We start from the raw sequence: 18,560 nt of genomic DNA, 5'->3' as shown, positions 1-18,560 counted from the left end.
CTTGGAGCACTTTATACAGTGGCCAGGGGCACTGCCAGCCAATAGGGAACTGTCTGGGAAATGGGTCCTCCAAGAATCAGGCCTGGGTGAGGATGAGATGTAAGCAGCATCCATCCACCCACCACCCAGTAGATGGTTTGTTCGAGCCAGCTGTAGGCCACCTGGGCACTCGTTGTTTTGATGCATCTCTAGGAATAAGGCGCCATCAGAGGGAAGGATGGGAAACCGGGCATGACATTTTGGGGCTGTTTCAGACCAATGTTGCCTAGACACATTTTTTTTCCTCCTTTTCCAGGTTCATCCGTCTGGGTCAGGTTGGTAGGACTTGCATTCGCTTTCCCAGGGCTTGCAGGGTGTCTAGCCTGATTCCTCTTGCTTCCTCCTCTGCCTGTGTTTCTGTATCAGATGAGGCCTCTGAGAGCATGTTCTCCAACTCCTCCCTGCTTTGATATTAACCCCTTAGGCGTCAAGCCATTGGCTGCTCTGTGGAGGACCCTCAGAGACACAGTGCAGTAGAATTTACAGCAACCAGGGCTCCTGCTAATAGCAGTGTACGGAGCACACGGGTGGGGCCCCAGATTGCAAGTGCTTATGTGACAGTTGCCCTCTGGGCTGACACGCTGGGGTTTGAACTGGGGAGACCTCCACAGCTAAAAGCGTGAGCTGAAACTAGCTTGAGCTAAAAAGTCAAGGCCTTGGAGCCACTCGTATCCTCTGTGTATTGGCATCGAGGGGGACTTGTAACACGCAGTCCCCAGTGCGGAACACTGGGAATACTCAGCGGGAGCCTTACCCATCAATGATCCCCAGCACGAGAACTGGAGTGTAACGGGGTGACCTGGGAGGAGGGGACTGTGACAAGGAACTTTCTTCTGTGGGCCCATCCTGGAACACACTCCCAGGCCATGGCGTTGAGTGGGGTACAGCAAGGAGGAGGTTTGCCCCGCACCACTAGTCTTGGCATCTCTTGCAATTGTATCACAACTCTCGTGATAGTTGATGTATTTCTGAAAGCCCCAGCTCCTGGAGAGGAATTTCAGCATTCTTTTTCTTAAAGTAAGTTTCTACCCCTTGTGGTGGCAGAGAAGAGCCTGAAAACATGGCCCGAGTGCCCTCTGAAGGTTTCCAACCCAGACCATAAATAAAAACAACCTCCTTATAGATTATTTAAAAAAAACAAGCAAAAATCCTGCATTGTTGATAAGCCAATTTCTTAATTTTTTAAGCTAATCTCCTGATGTTGGGGGAGGGGACTAACACATGATTTTTGAATGATTGGGCTTGGCAATACTGTTTCCTGTCCCTCCCCTCCCCCACTTTTTTGTACCTCCATCCAAACTTAAGTGACCTCCCTAGGGTCCAGCAAAGGTCACTTGCCCAATAGAGGTGGGTCGGTAACTAAAGGTCAAACAAAACTCTGCTAGTGACTGCAGATGGGCAAATCCAGTTTGGCTCTGAGGTGTGGTCTGAACCCACGTCTCCTGGAAGCATTGTGGACCCTTTAAACCTTCAGACACAGGATTGCCTCTTGTCGGGGGTGCGCAGGGCACGTTTCACCTTTGCTCTGCTCCACCAGTCAGCGTATCTAAGCAAGACACCAAATGAAGAGTCCAATTGAAAAACTGGTTTTGGCTTCCGGGCTGGGGCTGTGTTTGCTTAAAACACCCTGCGGGGCCGTCCTCGTGTGAACGAAACTGGCCTGGGCTATTGTGAGTGCTCTCTGCCCCCCCCCCCCACCCCCGTCGCTGTCACTTTGGTCCTATTCTTGTTCGCACGCCCCATCTGCAGGCCAGGCAGCCACAGCAGCACAGGAAATTCCAACCCGCTGGCTGTCATGGGAGCTCTCTCCCTTGCAGAGGGGCTGGGCTGTGCGTGCGTGTGTGTGTGTCTGTGTGTGTGTGTGTGCGCGCAGGCGGGGGGTGGCTGCCTTATGGATTTGTTCAAGGCTGGGAGTGAACACATGGGTGGTGGTGATTGTTGTTGTTGTTGCGTTTCTTTGGCCCACGGCAGCTCTCAGACTCGCCTGCCGGGGTTATGGATTCAATCATTATTCAGGAGCTGTTAGCGGAGCGGCTGCTTTCTCCCCGGACGCAGGCCCAGAGAAGCCACCCGGTCAAGCTGAAGGTACAGGGTGTATTTATAGCAGTGTGTGGTGGGGGAATGCTGCCCGAGGAGAAGGGTTTAACTGTGGAAGGGACCTCTGAGGGCAGGGGAGCGGAAAGACGCTGGGAAGGGGAAGAGTCAGGAAGCAGACAGCAGGACTGGGTTGGATGTGAGGGGCTGCAGCGAGGTGTCGGACAGCTGGGAGACACATGGCAGAGTAGTGTTGTGTGTTATTTCCCGCAGTGACTGCCCATCTGAGGAGGAAGGGGGAGGGGTGGGTGTGTACGTGTACATACTGCCTGGTTTGTGTTATCATGTTAACGTTGCATTTCACCAACCAGCTTTTTTTCTTGCTGTTGTTCCGGGCTGGTGACCGTGTCTCGAGTTCACCCACACGCTGTGCTGCTAGGTCTGGCCTGGGAAGGGGGTGTGAGGGGAGCAGGCCATGGGAGCTGCGGTTTTTGATCCAGGCAGTTGCTTTTGCCTCTTGTCTGCTCCAGTTTCTGAAAAGGGAAGGGGAGTACAGGTCCGTCGCTGTACGCTCGCTGCCCTGGCAGAGACGTGGTGTCACATATCCCCTGTACGGAGCGCTGTGTTTATCTGGCCATCGGGAGGGCCACTGAGCACTGACCAACCTGGTTGGAGCACTCTCTGCACCACTCAGAGGCCAGGACAATGTGTACGGGGCAGCATCCGCTGCGAGCCGGGGTGCAGGCAGGGGAGCTGTCAACATCCTGGCTTGGGATGGATCATTTCCTGCCGTCTGGCATCTGGCTGATTTTCACCATCGTACGGCCTTTAACTAGTCACTAGGTCTAACTAAACCCACTGGGTCAAATTGATCCTGAGGGTAATCACTGGGTTAGTGATCCCGTTGTGTGAAACGCAGGTCTGCCAGTGTAGGGGGGTCGGTTGTAAAGGAGACGGGGAGAAGCCAGTGTGTGCGCATTTCAAACTGCTCACGCAGCACCATTGTGCCACACACCTTAAATTCCAGCGTACATACGTAGACGGCCCCTGGCCGAGTGCCACAACAGTACGAGGGATTTCTTCCCTTTACCAGATACCCAAGTTCCAGCACTCCTAACAGAAGGGTAGGGTGTGAACTGGATAGATCTCAGCCTGCAGGCTGCTGTTACTGTCTGTACCCCTTGTGCACCATCAGCACTCGATAGGGCTGACTGCAGAGTATGCTAATGCTGGGATCTCCCCAAGATACAATGTATCGTCGTGACCTTCGGCGAACCGGGCAGCATGTCCCGAACTAGAGATTAGACCCGTTTGCTTTGCTGTAAGCACTTTGGTTTATAAACAGGGCCCCGAAGGTCGGTGATGCCTCTGCTTTCACTCTGGCTGGCTTCAGCCGTTGCCTGTGGGGCATAGAATCATAGAAGATTAGGTTTGGAAGAGACCTCAGGAGGTCGTCTAGTCCAATCCCCTGCTCAAAGCAGGACCAACCCAAACTAAATCATCCCAGCCAGGGCTTTGTCAAGCCGGGCCTTAAAAACCTCTAAGGATGGAGATTCTACCACCTCCCTAGGTAACCCATTCCAGTGCTTCACCACCCTCTTAGTGAAATAGTTTTTCCTAATATCCAACCTAGACCTCCACCACTGCAACTTGAGACCATTGCTCCTTGTTTTATCATCTGCCACCACTGAGAACAGCCGAGCTCCATCCTCTTTGGAACCCCACTTCAGGTAGTTGAAGGCTGCTATCAAATCCCCCCTCACTTCTCTTCTGCAGACTAAATAAGCCCAGTTCCTTCAGCCTCTCCTTGTAAGTCTTGTGCCCCAGCCCCCTCATCATTTTAGTTGTCTTCTGCTGGACTCTCTATAATTTGTCCACATTCTTTCTGTAGTGGGGGCACCAAAACTGGATGCAATACTCCAGGTGTGGCCTCACCAGTGCTGAATAGAGGGGAATGATCACTTCCCTCAGTCTGCTGGCAATGCTCCTACTAATGCAGCCCAATATGCCGTTGGCTTTCTTGGCAACAAGGGCACACTACTGACTCATATCCAGTTTCTCATCCACTGTAATCCCCGGGTCCTTTTCTGCAGAACTGCCGCTTAGCCAGTCGGTCCCCAGTCTGTAGCAGTGCATGGGATTCTTCCATCCTAAGTGCAGGACTCTGCACTTGTCCTTGTTTAACCTCATCAGATTTCTTTTGGCTCAATCCTCCAATTTGTCTAGGTCACTCTGGACCCTGTATCTACCTCTCCCCCCATCTTAGTGTCGTCTGCGAACTTGCTGAGGGTGCAGTCCATCCCATCATCCAGATCATTAATGAAGATGTTGAACAAAACCGTCCCCAGGACCGACCCCTGGGGCACGCCGCTTGATACTGGCTGCCAACTAGCCATCGAGCCATTGATCAGTACTCGTTTTGCCCAACGATCTAGCCAGCTTTCTACCCTATATAGTCCATTCATCCAATCCATACTTTTTTAACTTGCTGGCAAGAATACTGTGGGAGACCATATCAAAAGCTTTGCTAAGGTCAAGATATATCCTGTCCACTGCTTCCCCATATCCACAGAGCCAGTTATCTCATCACAGAAGGCAATCAAGTTGGTCAGGCATGACTTGCCCTTGGTGAATCCATGTTGACTGTTCCTGATCACCTTCCTCTCCTCCAAGTGCCAGGGTCACTCCTCCAGGGTTGCGTGACACCCCGAGGCCTTTGTGCGGGTGTGAGGCTGACCCTAAAGGACATGCACGCAAAGGAGGCAGCAGGGCTGTGCCTGGAAGGATGTGACTGACCTGTCTCTGTGCAAGGCTGGCTTCCTGCTGCTGCTGCTGTTTTACTGGGGGCCAGTTGGGCTCCTTTAGACATCTGGATATCGTGGGCTGTATTAGGTGAGGCTTGGCCAATGGGACTCTGTGGGGGGAGAGGGAGCTTTTGCAGTGTTACCCGTCCTCAAGGTCCAAGCCCCCAGCCGGCTGGACAGCAGGATTTTACCTCTACTCCCGATCCGCAGGTGGGAAAGACACCTGCTCTCCTCCACCGGCCGTGCTCAGACATAATGGAGCCCACCATTCCCCCAACACTGTGTCCGCTGCTCTTCCCAGGCGGCTGACCCGAGAGCCTCAGTGTTGGGTATTAAGGAATACGTCTATTAGTGCAGCATCAGTGTGAGCGAAAAAGGCACAAACAAATCATCAAACCTAATAAACATGTTGGATTTATCGTATGCCTAGGGCACTGCCCACCTCTAGGCCTTGTGGGCTTTCTTGATTGAGTACATCGTCCCCTGTCTGCCCTGCGGATGTAGGGCTAAGGTAGTGACTTAGAAGCCGTATTTGCTCTCCATTGAGCCCAGTGCTCCACAGGAGGCTGTGGTATTACACCCAGCAGGAATCTGACCTGTAACACAGAGTCTGGTGGGCCCGTGTGCAGCTAGTCCGTCCATGCTGAGATAGAGATTGTGAGCGGGCTAAATTCTGCCCTCAGACATGCATGCGCAGCCCCCACTGAAGTGGGTGGGAAACGTGCACACATGTCTCTGGGCAGACGCTGAGCCATGATATGTGTCCCGTGATCGACTGCTTTGACGTGGCCTTGTTCGCTCTGAACTTCTCTTCCAGGTCGTCGTGTCTGGGACCACAGTGGGGTGGGGTAGGGGAGCTACGTTAATATGAAAACCCTAAATAGACTAAAGTATTTAAAAGACCAAGGTGTGTTCCTCAAGGGAAGGTGACCAGACAGCAAATGTGAAAAATCGGGACAGAGGGTGGGGGGGTAATAGGAGCCTATATAAGAAAAAGACCCAAAAATCGGGACTGTCCCTATAAAATTGGGACATCTGGTCACCCTAAGGGAAGGGAGGAAGCCCCATTAGAGCAATGAGATCTTCCCCCTTTCCCCCCCCCATTTTTCCTCTGGGAGAAACTGCTTCTGCACCCCACCTCCCCGCACACACCCTCTGGAGCGTGTACACTCAGCCAGCCTCCCAGTGCAAGAGGGCCAGCTGAGATTCCCTTCGGCAAGTCGATCCCTGAATTGGTCAGAGGAGTCGCTGGGGAGCAATGGGAGGGGCTCCCCTTCCCGGAGCCTGAGCGGCCTTTGCATTAGCCATTCTAGACCAGGGTTAAAATACAATGCAACTGGCAGGGGAGTTCTCGCCACATCAGCTTTGGAGCTCTCCTTATCCATCAAGCAGCACCAGCTGGGGGGAGGGGAGCTCCTGCCCTCGCTCTCACCCTGGCCCCGGACTAGGGATGAAATGAAAAACGCCGAAGGGAAGGCATTGTGTCAGGCGAATGAGGCTAGCTATTGATTAAAGGCAGCGGCCTGGGCCCAATAGGATCTGTCCATATGAAATGGAGCAGCCAGTCTCCTGTGAGGTGTAGATAAAAGGAAGTAACCAGCGTTACAATAGATCTAAGTTCTCCAGTTTGGCCTGAGTAGCTACCAGAAATGCAGTGGACCAAACTCACCCAGTTTTGATTTCATTGACATTAGCAGAGTGACGCCAGGGCTTGGTTTGGCCAATCTCTCCGTTGTCAGAGGCGGAGTTACCACATCCGGTGGATTTTTTTAAAGAATAAACTATATGGGACAGGAGTTATTACTGCACCGTTCCTGTTCCTAAGGTCCCCCAAGATAGGAGCTGTGATTAACTGCTTCCAAAGCCCATTCAGAATGACCCACATCTCCCTCCTGCACCAAACTCAAAGCGTCTCTGTGTGAAAAGGGACTAGCAAAGGGTGCTGCATGTTTAAGTCAATATTGATTTACCACAGGGCCTCCTGTGGTATTGACAGTTATATTTTTGATTGCACGCCAAGCAGCCAGAAAGCAGAATTGCTCTGGCACATAACACCCATCAAATAGAGGGGATCCCTTTTACTAAGTCTTCCCGTTCCCTCTTGCAAACGGACACTGACCTTTTCTTACCCTTCTTAGCACGCTTCTCATCTGCCCTTTGCAAAGCACTCCGGGGCGTAACTGAGGCGTGTTTCCCAGGCAGCTCTCCCGGCAAGATCCAGGGGAGTTCGGTGCATGGAGAGGTTAAAATTCCCCTCGTAGTAATGAAGCCTGACATTGCCCAGCAAGTCTCAGATCCGTGCCCTCCTTCCCAGTCAGTGGAACCCAGTGACAGACCTGGAGCATCTGTCACTTTCTATCAAGAGAGTTTCCTCCTTCGCTGCTGCTGCTTCCTGGGCCTGCGGTTTGGGACGTCAAAACCTTTTAGCTCAGTCAGCTAAACGCTTGCCTGGGAGGAACACTGGGGGTGCCGGTTCTAATCCCACTTCTGACTTTGCTCTGTGATTTCATGTGTTCATTGCCCGCCTCCCCCCGGCGTCTGTCTTAATTAAGGGACGGGAAGGAAGCAGTGGGGATCAATGCTGAAATGTAGTGTAGGGTCAAGCCCAGGAGACTGGGATTGGAGCCTCTGGCCACTCCACTTGTCAGGGTTAGAGTGATAAAAATGTCACGGGTCTGGCAACCCCATTGGGAGACTCGCCCCAGTGGCACAATGCACACGATTTGGTGAGGGGGTTGCCCCAGATATTTGCTTTGGTGCAAGCAGCTTCCCCAGGCACTGCGCAGTTGGGGCCAAAGAAGAGAGAAGATGAGGACCAGGACACATCCTCAGCTGGGGTGAACTGGCCTAACTTTCCAGGCAGCAGGCAACCAGGAAGGGAGCAGTGTCCAAAGCCATGGATGGAAGCGTTGGTGCCGGTGCTGGGTTGGAGCTGTGCTGGTCTGTCTGAGTGGCATGAATCCCAGTGGTGGGTTTGTTTTTAAGCCAGCCGCAGCGGGTTTGAAACGCAGAATTTGGGATGCATCCAGTCCGGATGGTTGATGAATTGTCATGTGGCTCAGATTTGGACAGTATGTAAGATGGGAGCATGTTTGCCAGGGTCCTTGCTCACCTGCCTCACTTGCCTGACCCGCTCTCTTGGGATTGGGGGGGGACAGGAATGTGCATGCAGCGTTGAAGCGAGCAGTGGAGCCCAGGGTGTGCGTGGGGCAGATTTTGCAGCTGGGCTTTAGGGAACCGGGAATGATGGTGGAGCAGACTTGGCTAAGAGAATGACTCCTCTGTGTAGCAACTGTGGTGTGCAGCCAACAGTTCCTTCCAAGATACATGAGCTATGAATACTGTATTCATGGGCTTTTGCTGAGCTGAGCTAGTATTTGTGGCATGACAGGTACCCAAACTGGCTCTTCCTCCAGACCCCAGAAAGCTGTCTCTGTCTGTCACATCTTGAAGCCAGCATTAACACCTCCGCTGGGGATGGGAGCGCTTGAGTTACCTCTCGGCCCATGTGTGCTGTGGTAGCCCTGGAAATGAATCCGCCCCGCTAAAGGAGAGCTGCCTGCCTCACTTGTAGAGATCCCACAAACTTTAGTTTAATCTGCCCTGGGACCGTGTTTGTACAGCCTGAATGTTCCAGGCATGCAGCGTGTGTCTGTATGTGTCTCATGCTCGCAGCATGTCATGTGCAGTACTGTTTTGCAAGTAGTGTGTGTTTCCTTCATGCATGCAGCATTTGAACCATTTGTTCCAGCATGCATTTATGAAGTATGCCTGACCGCAGTATGAGCACCACACTGTGTGCGTATGTAGCGTACAGCAGTGTACTTTTGTGCGTTGCGTGTGTTGCGTGCATGCAGGGTGTTGCGTGCATGCAGGGTGGGCCCCGTGCATGCAGGGTGGGCCCCATGCTTGCAGTATGATCGCACAGGTTACATGCTGTAAGAGCTGTCCATATCCACGTAACTAGCTGGTGAATAGGTAAGGTGCTCACAAACGTGCAGTTTTGGTTCTGGGTTTTGTAGGACCAATAAAACTTCTTGCTGTGCACTGCCAATGGCTTCTGGTGTGCAGCTCTTAACAGATGCAGCTAGCACAAACTGCCTGTGGTATTGTCCAGCGCGTGCTTTTCTGACAAGGGGGACGTGCATGCGTATAAGAGAGGCCCGATGTGTGCTGCACGCTTGTATTCCTGCATGGGAGAGGTCAGGTGCTTGAAAACAAACAAGCAACACGGGTTTGTGCTGAGCTGCAGTGATGGAGAGGAACGGGGAGGCCCAAAGCGCTTTATTATCCCTTGGATGAAAGAGCCTGTACCAGGGCAACACCAGAGATGTTCTCTGCTACTTTGACTTCTCCATTTCACTCTGCGGGCTCCTGAAACGAGACTCTTTTGAAACAAGCAGCTTGAGATATTCCTAATTTCTCACTAATCAGCCCGAATGCAAGAGATAAAACCCCGAGAGAGCCAGCCAAGGCCAGTTCCTCATTCTCTTGTTGTTACACAGCACTAGAGTCTTGGCAGCACTGGCCGTGTTAATTACACAGGCTTGTCCATTGAAAAATGTAAGTTTCCTCTTTCTTTGGAGAGACAAAGAAATAGCAGCCCTGCGGCCTGGGCTGCTGGGACCCAGAGAAAAACCCACACTTGGCATCTATGCTGTGGCCTGGCAGGTTTGTCTGTTGTTGTGCTGGTCAGGAAGAGAAGGGCTTGGGAAGCTTATGGAAAGACAGGACGCCTGCCTCTGCTCTTGGGGAGGCTGTCTCCCTGGAGTTCTCCCACATGCTAATGGGAGCCTGCCAGAGCCCCAGCCCTTCCACGGACATGTGAGAATGGCCCAGTTGGCTGGCAAACAGCCCGTGAGCACTGGTGGGGCATGCAACACAGCTCCCTGCACTTCCCCTGTGCAACGTAGACCAGCAAGCACCTGGCCGGTTGGGCAGTCTGTGAAGCTGGACCATGCGCTTCCCCCCTCCCTGTCCCGGCTGCTTTACGGGAGGGGAGGGGGGAATGATCTCCCCGTTGATTCCCTCCTCCGCTTGGTGTTCGGGGTCAGAGTGGGAACAGCAGATCCCTGTGCACACAGCGGTTCCATGAGCTGTCCCTGTCTTCCTCCTTCCTCAGGACCACGAGAAGCAGTATGTGGGATTCGCCACCCTGCCGAACCAGGTGCACCGGAAATCTGTGAAGAAGGGCTTCGACTTCACCTTGATGGTAGCCGGTGAGACTTCCCTGCCGCCCCAGTGGGTTCCCTGGGAGCCTTGCTGCCTGCCTGCCTGGATAAGGCTCAGTGCTGCTGGGCCTAGCGTTGGGAGAACATCCTTTGTGTCCCAAGGAGCTGGCGCTCTCCCAGCGTAGAGCCTTACGGCGCAAGCACCCACTGAAATCACCGCAGTCGCTGGGGGAGTGGGGACCTGCTCAGCGAGAACAGGGAGGTGGGTCAAGCCCCGAGCCGGTGCCCTGTCCTGGAGGTACTGAAGCCATTCTGTTGTCAGGCCTGCCAAGCCACTGGGTGAAGCCCAAGTGGCACTGACGCCCGTGGGAGTGTTGCTAATGATTTCAGTGGGTCAGGGTGTCATCTTCTGCGTTGAACCCAAATGTCTCCTTTCACCCTCTGTTTAATCAGAACCGATCCCCAGACACCCACTAAAGAAACCCAGGAGCACAGCCAGGGGCTCTCTGGTTATTGCCTGATCAGGTCCTGGGGCTGTGGGGAGGATGCCTGTGCCCACCAGCCCCTTCCCCAGAAACTGCGGGATCCTTCCCAGGTTCTGCTTTCCAGTCTCCCAGCCAAACATTCTTTGACTCCTCAGCCCTCCCCTGCCCCACCCCCTTCCGGCTCCTCCTTTAGCCGCCCTGAGCTGAGTGTACCTGTCCCTCCACCAGCCGAAGGCGTGACTGCAGGTGGCAGAAACAGGGCTGGCTAGGAGCCTAGGTAGAGAACAGGGAGGAGCTGGGCTCTCCCATTTATACAGAGTCAGAGGGATCTCGCTGGGGATGTGCCCACCAGTGTGCGGCCCCCGAAGGGGTCGTCTCTCGTTTGCCTTGGCTCGGGAGGCACCATTGAAAGCCTTGCTCCAGGATTTCTTCCTAATCCAGGTGCTGGGTTGTGTTGCTTTTCTTTGACTGTGTCCATTAGGAGAGTCGGGCCTGGGGAAATCCACCTTGGTGAATAGCCTGTTCCTGACGGATCTTTACAAAGACCGGAAGCTTCTCAATGCAGAGGGTAAGTGCAGCACAAGGGGGAGGTGTGAGGCCCGTTGTTTCCACAGGGACTCTTTTAAAATACAGCACTTTGAGTCATCGCATTAGCCACAGCACAAACTGCCCCACACTGCTGCTTAGCTACTCCTTTCTCCCCAGCGAACCATATAGCCTCTAGTCCATACAGCCTCTAGGATTAGAGCAAGAAAAGTTTGGGCCTGGGATTTCCAAGCACTAGCGTTTTCTCTCCAAAAGATGCTAAGTGGCCTGTTTGTTTAGATCTTTAGCTTGGTTTCTCCTTCCTGGACAGTTGGGCAGAAGCAGGGATGCAGCCTTAGTCTCTGGCACATAAGGGGGCCTGCTTCTTTCATTAACAAGGATCTCCTTCCTAGAGGATTTGTGTCAGAGGCTGGCCATTTAGATCAGTTGGTTTAGTGCGATATGGGGGTTTCTCCTAAAGTATCAGGTGCTGGTCCCTGCCCGTGGCAGGATGCTGGCCTATGATATGATGATGCGTGGCAATTCCTATGATGTCATCTACAACAACATAGACTGTGTATGTGAAAAGGTTTCTAGGAACATCCCGTAGTATTGGAAGGGGCGTTCCTGGTAGTTAGATCAGGGGCTAGGAGTCAGGACAATGCAACTAGCTCACTGTGTGGCCTTGGGCAAATCACATAATAGCTCTGTGTTTGGGTAAAGCGAGCATAATACTGATCTTCCTCACTGGTTCAAATTTCCTCCGATCCACTCTCCTTTCTGGCCTGTTCGTAGTCATGTGGACTTCAGCGAAGCCAGCAGGGCAGTCCAGGCAAATGTGCAGAAAGGCTCTGTGCTTAGAGCCAGGTGAAAATTTTCCATTAACTCTGGTTTTGGATGGAAAATTGGATTTTGGATTAAATGAAATTTTTCTCCAAAAGTGTCTGCTTTGAGCAGGGAAATTACTGGAAAAGTGAATAGCTGAAAACCAAAATATTTCAATTCTGAAATGCTGCCATGGTGCCTCATGGGAGTTTTGGTTCAGGTGCCTCATGCGCCTGTTTTCTTTTATGGGCCAGGCTCCCGGGCTGCACTTGATTACCCATGATGCACCAGCTCCCCATACCAAGCCCATGATGCATGATGGGAAATGTTGCCCAAGCCGGGCACCAGGCCTTTATAGGCGAATGAAAGCACAAAGCGCCCAAACTACAACTCCCATGAGGCACTGCATTGTCCATTTCAGAATCAGCTATTTTGATTTTCTCACATTTTTGCCCCAAAAAGGACACTTTTCAGTGAAACACTCCCCTGCCCCTAGCAGTTCTGCCTGTGACAGTGCAGGGTAGTATTGTGGGAGTGGGCCTGATGCTGAGAACCGGTCCATGTGCAGACACGGCCTGAGAAGGGGGTCCCCCAGCGCTAACCACTGGTTTCAGTTCACTTATTTCTGTTTTGAAGAGCGAATCAGCCAAACGGTGGAGATCCTGAAACACACCGTGGACATCGAGGAGAAGGGCGTCAAGCTGAAGCTGACGATAGTCGACACCCCGGGCTTTGGAGATGCTGTTAACAACACTGAGTGGTGAGGAGGGCTGGGCAGGGGCGCCGGAACAAAGGGGGTAGGGGTCCATGGCCCCATCACTTTTTACTGGCTGTAAGGGCAAGCAACTGGGGGGAGGAGATGGAGAGGAGCGAGCAGGATCTTGGGAGGGGGGGAAGAGGCGGGGGGGGGGCCCGGGGAAAGGGGTGGGGCCATGGTTAAGGCACCAATGGCTCCCGCACACTTTTAGGGAACTTGCGCCGCTCCTGACTCTAAGGCTCTGTCAGCTGCCATTTCCTTCCCTCCTGGGCGATGGGAGCGGAGGGGGTCTAAGGTGGGAAAGGGGATGCTGCTCTCGCGTTACAGAGAGATGGACAAATTCAGCCCTTAGAACCGCCCAACACAGGGACTTAGGCTGGGGAAGGGGACAGAGAGCTGGTGCCTCCTGTGCTCTATGTCTCCGAGGCTGTCTCCTGTTAAAGGCAGGGTTTGGTGTGTGTTTGCAATGCTCCCCCAGCTGGAAGCCCATCACCGATTACATCGACCAGCAGTTCGAACAGTATTTCCGCGACGAGAGCGGCCTGAACCGGAAGAACATCCAGGACAACCGAGTGCACTGCTGCCTCTACTTCATCTCGCCCTTCGGACACGGGTGAGGTGCTGCGCTCGCTGGGAGCCAGTTTCCTGCCTGGGGCAACTTCTCAGCATGGTGCATGCGAGGATCTCGCACACGGGCTCCTGCTTGTGTTAGCAGGAGTCATGTGAGCAAATCCCTAAACCCCTGCTTCTTTTGCTTTCCTCCCCTCTCCACTATGTGGGCTTAGCAGCATTGCCCAGAAGGTTCTGTGTCATTGTTAAACCATTCATCCCCTTACGCTGGTGGGCGGAGCTTATGCCCAAATGTTGCCCTCTTGTGGCAGTATTGGGGATTGCAGGTAATGAGTCTGAGTGGGATTTGGAGTTAGACGTGCTAACAGAGATATCTGCTCTTGCCCCGTCTAGCCCTCTGCCACCCCCCTCTTGGGAGTTTACTCATTGACGTGACACACTCTGGTCACATGATCTTGGCTCCACGGCGCTGAGAGCGAGGCCTGTTCTCTAGGCACTGATCCCCTGCAGGCCCAAAGCCCATTTCTCTCTGCTGCTCTCCTGGGGGAGCAAGAAGGAGAAAACCAACATGCAGCCCCTGATCTTCAGTCTGGTGGATCTGTGCCCAGCGCAGGACAGGGTGGGGGCAGAGAGAGCTTTAAGTTGCCTTTACACCTCCCAGTCCTAGTGCCAGCCTGTTCCTTGGCGTACATTAAGGATAACCAAGGGAGCTAGATCTGATAGTTCATATTGTGCAAGGTAGGGTGGGGCCCCAGGCAGGGTTTATTCTGTAGGAGAGTATATACCTGTCTGGTGTCTTTCTGATTCGATCGGCTGAGCTGTTACAGCAGCCAGGCTGGAAAGGGTACATTCAAGCCACCCTCCATGCCCTAAATGCACCCGCTGAGAACTCTTCTTGTGACCTGTAACATTGGAAACGCCATTGCCCCAGGCCCCGTGGCTGAGTTTCTCTAGCCCCCACACTCACTGCTAAGAGGGCGTCTGGCCCAGTGGGTGAATGGGAGTGCCCTCTCCAGAGGAAAAGCAGGAGGGCGAGGTAACCCCTGCCACTTCCCCCTCCCCGCTGCAGGCTGAGGCCGGTGGACGTCGAGTTCATGAAGGCTCTGCATGAGAAGGTGAACATCGTGCCCCTGATCGCCAAGGCCGACTGCCTGATCCCCAGTGAGATCCGGAAGCTAAAGGAGAGGGTGAGAAATGCTGCTGTCCGGCCGTGACATGTTGGCAGGGCTCAGGTGTCCACATGGCTTCCCAGGTTCTGCCTGAGCCCTGCTCGACAGAGCCCCTCCCGCTGGAGAGGTGATCAGTGGGGACAGCCAGCCAGGAGCAAGCAGACCCTGCACCCCCCTTTGTGTCAGGGATGGAGTGGAATGGCCTGACCCATGGCCCTGTCCCATTGCTCCCATGTTTCATGGGGCCTATGCAAAATAACCCCTGTGGGGACCCATCCAGCTCCATCCCCACCTGTGGCTGGGGTCCCCCACCCTGCCTGGTGCCCTGCCTACCAGAGATCTCTGCTTCTGCTGCAGACACACCGCTCGCCTCGGCGTGACGCTCTGTGGCCTCTAGTGTCTCCAGCGTGGGGCCCAGCAGCCAGGAAATGAGCCAAACTGCTGTAACCGTAGCTCCTGCCAGTGGGTGTCACCTGCTTCAGTGCCCCCCTTATTCCCACTCCCACGCACAGATGTGCTGAGGTCTCCAGGGCTAAGCTGGTCTTGTTTAGAAGACAGTTCCTCTCCTTTGCTCCTTGCCATGTGTCACTGGGCAGGGGCATCCCTGCCCTTGAATTCAACACAGACAACGACAAACTAGCAGAGAGGTTTAGGTGGGTCATTTATCCAATCCCCCAGCAGCCACTGGTGATAGGGGAAATGGGTCCAAAACCCCCTCTCTGCCCATCTCCATATGCCCCACTCAGGAGCCAGCCACAACAGGGCCTTGTTGGCTTCCCTGTTTCATAACTTCTCTTCCTTGCCTTGGCCTTCCCGGGAGCATGGCAATCTCAGGAGAGGGCCTGCTCCCCGGAGAGTGCTCTGCAGGGGTTGGAGAAGAGTCCACAATGCTCTGTGCTTTCCCCACTGGTGTTCCCAGCCCGGGGAGGCCCCTCCCTCGCCAGCAACCAGAGCAGAGAGGCTGCAGCAAGGGCGGTTGGGTGCACTTTCTGGTCGTGCTGACGGGCTCTTTGGTGCTGTCTTTCATTTTGCCCTTACCCTGCGGGGGAGCAGATCCGGGAAGAGATCGACAAGTTTGGGATTAAAGTTTACCAGTTCCCAGACTGCGACTCTGATGAAGATGAGGAATTCAAACAGCAAGACCGGGAGCTGAAGGTGAGGAAGGCTCTGGACCTCTTCTTCCAGTTCAGTAGTCTCCTCAGCTGGCTGGTGTGCACCCCTGCCCTCTAGTGGGTGGAATCAGAGCTATACCATGTGTGTTAGAGGCCCCATACTGCGAACAGTCAGTGGAGATTCTTCTTTACCTCAGGTGCTAGAGGCCTGTGCTTTTGGAACGGGAGATCTCAGTTCTCTTCGTGCTGGTGTCACAAAGTTTGAAGTGGCTTCAGCATGGAGCACAGGGACCTGGGTGCGGTCCCATGTCACCGCGGCTTTAAGACAGCAGTCTATTGGGCCAGGTTCGTTCCTGGTGTAACTCCATGGACTTCAGTCAGGCCCTGTTTGTCTTGACTCCCCTCGTTGTTGCCTAGCCACAGATACCAACCAGATGTGGGGACCGAGGGCTTCTCTTTGGAGGGGGGGAGGGGTTATTCCCTCTCCTCCTGGCTTCCTGGTCAAGAGCTGCCTGTGCCGAGGGAGGGAGAGCGTTTGGGATGCCTGACCTCCCAGGTGAACCCAGGGTGTCTGAAAAATAATTGGGTGCACAGAGTCCCCAAGGCTGTGTTTCCTGTGGGGCCAGGTGCCCTTCCCCCATCCCACCGGGAAGGATACCCCAGTGTCAGCCAATCTGCATGTGTGATCCAGCAATACCACTGGCAGTATCTTGCATCCCACTTGGCGTGTCCCCGTGCTGAGCGTTGGTTTCTGAGTGACACTCGTCGCCACGGAGCAGCGATTCTCACCCGATGAGTCGTCGGGAATGTACCTCAGGGCAGGGTGTGCGGGGTGAAACGATGCGACTGCGCACAACTGGCGGCGGGCAGACAATGGCCCTCGACCCACTGGGGAGTGCCAGGCCCCTTCATGTTCCTCAGCTGACTCGGGGCTGGGCTAGCAGAGTCCCTGAGCATGGCACGGGCTGGGCAGCCCGGACTGGTTAGGGGCAGTTAGTGTCCTGGTTAGGGGCAACGTGAGCTGGCGGCCCGCTGACGGCTGCTCTGGAAAGGGGCAGTGTGTGCCCCTCCCTGGACGAGCTCCGTGTTCGGTGCCTGGAACAGGATGAAGTTCCTGCACGCTCTTCCGACCAGCACCCACACCACTGGACCAGAGAACACAATCGCCCGGCGTGGGCGTCAGAACCCGAGCCCTCAGGGCTCCCATGTGGGCCTCGCGTGATTCCCACCGGCCCTGCCCAGGCTTCCTGATTCCTCGGTGGCTCTCGTTTCAGGAGAGCGCTCCCTTCGCCGTCATCGGCAGCAACACGGTGGTGGAGGCCAAAGGCCAGAGAGTGCGTGGGCGGCTGTACCCGTGGGGCATTGTGGAAGGTAAGGCGTGTCCCTGGGCGCCTGGCAGGGAAGCCGGGAGGAGGGGGTGAGGGCTGGCAGCCCTGGGGCAGAATTCCAGCTGGTGGAGAGTCCAGTTCAGTGCTGTGCTGGGGCTCCCCCTGTGGCTTTGGAGCCCCCTAGTGGTAAGTGCGTGTTGGCAGCACACCGAGGGCGTGTCTATGCTGCATTCACCGGGTCTGACTGCAGCTCATGTACACGTACCCGAGCCAGCTTTAACCTAGCCAGCTCAGGTGCTGGTAGCAGTGAAGCTGCAGCAGCAGGGGCTGTACAAGGGTCATTGCGTGGGTGGCTAGCCTGCACGCTGTGCCGTGGCTCCTCTGCTCCGGTACCCAGACGATGCAGCCGCCCGACGTCACCCCCTCAGAGGGTTCCCCTGCACGCTCCTTCATGGGGAAGAGCAAGCGTGTTTAACCGGCAGCTGGGAGCAGCTTGCAGGGCTGGGCTGACGGCAGATGTGTCCTCCAGTGATATCGTGATGGCTGCCTTAGAAATACCAGGGGCAGAGAAGAGCATGCTTCTGTTTCTGAATGGAGCAGACTCAGTGTTTAATGCCTAGGAAACAGCCGCGCTCTGCTTAGGAAGGCAGGGCATTGCCCGGTCGCTCCGGAGTAGACATTGCTCCCATCGGAGCGAAGGTTTATACCCTTCGTGCTCTGCCCAGACAGCAATACAAGGCGTTGCTGCCGCCGCCATGGTAATGTCTGCGGTGAGACCCACAGCCCAGCACCGCTAGGAGGAGAGCGGAGGGGCAGGTCCCACAGTACGGGGAGACGTTAGATGACAGAATGCCCCTCATGTTATCTCCTCGCTGCTCTGCTTTTGGCCTGGCCAATGTTGGTGGCAGTGGCCTGTGAGCTGCTGCGTAGCCAAAATACAGCCACAGTGGGGCGGGTTTGTTGCTTAGATGGGAGGAAACAGCTGTTTTAAATGAGAGAGATGCCGGCATTCTGCAAAGGCAGCTCCCAACCCCTAAGCCTCATTTGCTCCAGACGGGGGAGTCAGTGGTGCTCAGAGAGCCCTACCAGCAGCAATACATTCCAACGGAGTGAACGTTTCTCTAAAGGCTGGGCTGCCTCACTTTGCCTGTAACTTTCTGTTCTCCCTGATTAGAAAATCCCCTAGGCCCCGGAAATGGGGGTAGTTACTGATTTGACTCTCCCCTGGCTTGTCGCTGCAGGAGGCTTGTGGTTCTTGGGTTGCACAGGCACTAGTTTGTTGTGCTAGGGCTGTTCAGGAATGCACTGACTGCTCAGTGCCCTCGCACGGGGCGAATGCATTGCAGCGTTTGCGTCTGGGAGGAAAAGCAGCTTGCGAAGTCCCTGGTGTGACGTGCAGGGCCGGCTCCAGGGACCAGCTTACCAAGCAGGTGCTTGGGGCGGCCACTTCGGAGAGGGGCGGCACGTCCAGCTGTTCGGCGGCAATTCGGCAGATGGTCCCTCACTCCTGCTCGGAGCAAAGGACCTCCCGCTGAATTGCCGCCGCCGCAGATCGCGATCGTGGCTTTTTTTTTTTTTTTTTTTTTTTTTTTTTTGGTGTTTGGCTGCTTGGGGGCCAAAACCCTGGAGCCGGCCCTGGTGACGTGGCCTGGCTGCCCTTGACTTTGCAAGCTAAATAATATAGGAGTCAGGTCAGATTGGGGACCAGACCTCCCCTGGGACTGGCCCCTTTAACTGCGCA

General features: G+C 54.6%; 1 protein-coding gene across 2 annotated transcripts in view; it reads left to right on the top strand.

Annotated features, from left to right (window-relative positions):
• Positions 1 to 18,560, top strand: part of SEPTIN5 (septin 5) — a 67,236-nt gene that overhangs the window by 40,478 nt on the left and 8,198 nt on the right. The window contains exons 1-8 of one of the 2 annotated variants that reach the window (XM_034791627.1): positions 1,823 to 2,124; positions 10,000 to 10,096; positions 11,015 to 11,101; positions 12,520 to 12,643; positions 13,119 to 13,253; positions 14,280 to 14,397; positions 15,433 to 15,534; positions 16,766 to 16,862. In XM_034791627.1, coding sequence (XP_034647518.1) covers positions 2,035 to 2,124; positions 10,000 to 10,096; positions 11,015 to 11,101; positions 12,520 to 12,643; positions 13,119 to 13,253; positions 14,280 to 14,397; positions 15,433 to 15,534; positions 16,766 to 16,862 — 850 coding nt within the window. In that variant the 5' untranslated portion in view covers positions 1,823 to 2,034. Of the gene's footprint in view, positions 1 to 1,822; positions 2,125 to 9,999; positions 10,097 to 11,014; positions 11,102 to 12,519; positions 12,644 to 13,118; positions 13,254 to 14,279; positions 14,398 to 15,432; positions 15,535 to 16,765; positions 16,863 to 18,560 lie in introns of those variants that run through there. The other variant, XM_034791628.1, reaches the window with a different exon arrangement.

This window comes from Trachemys scripta, chromosome 15 (genome assembly GCF_013100865.1).
Source record: "Trachemys scripta elegans isolate TJP31775 chromosome 15, CAS_Tse_1.0, whole genome shotgun sequence".
NCBI classification, from domain to species: domain Eukaryota; kingdom Metazoa; phylum Chordata; order Testudines; family Emydidae; genus Trachemys; species Trachemys scripta.
Note: the sequence above shows the minus strand (reverse complement) of the source record. Positions and strands in the feature narration are given on the sequence as shown.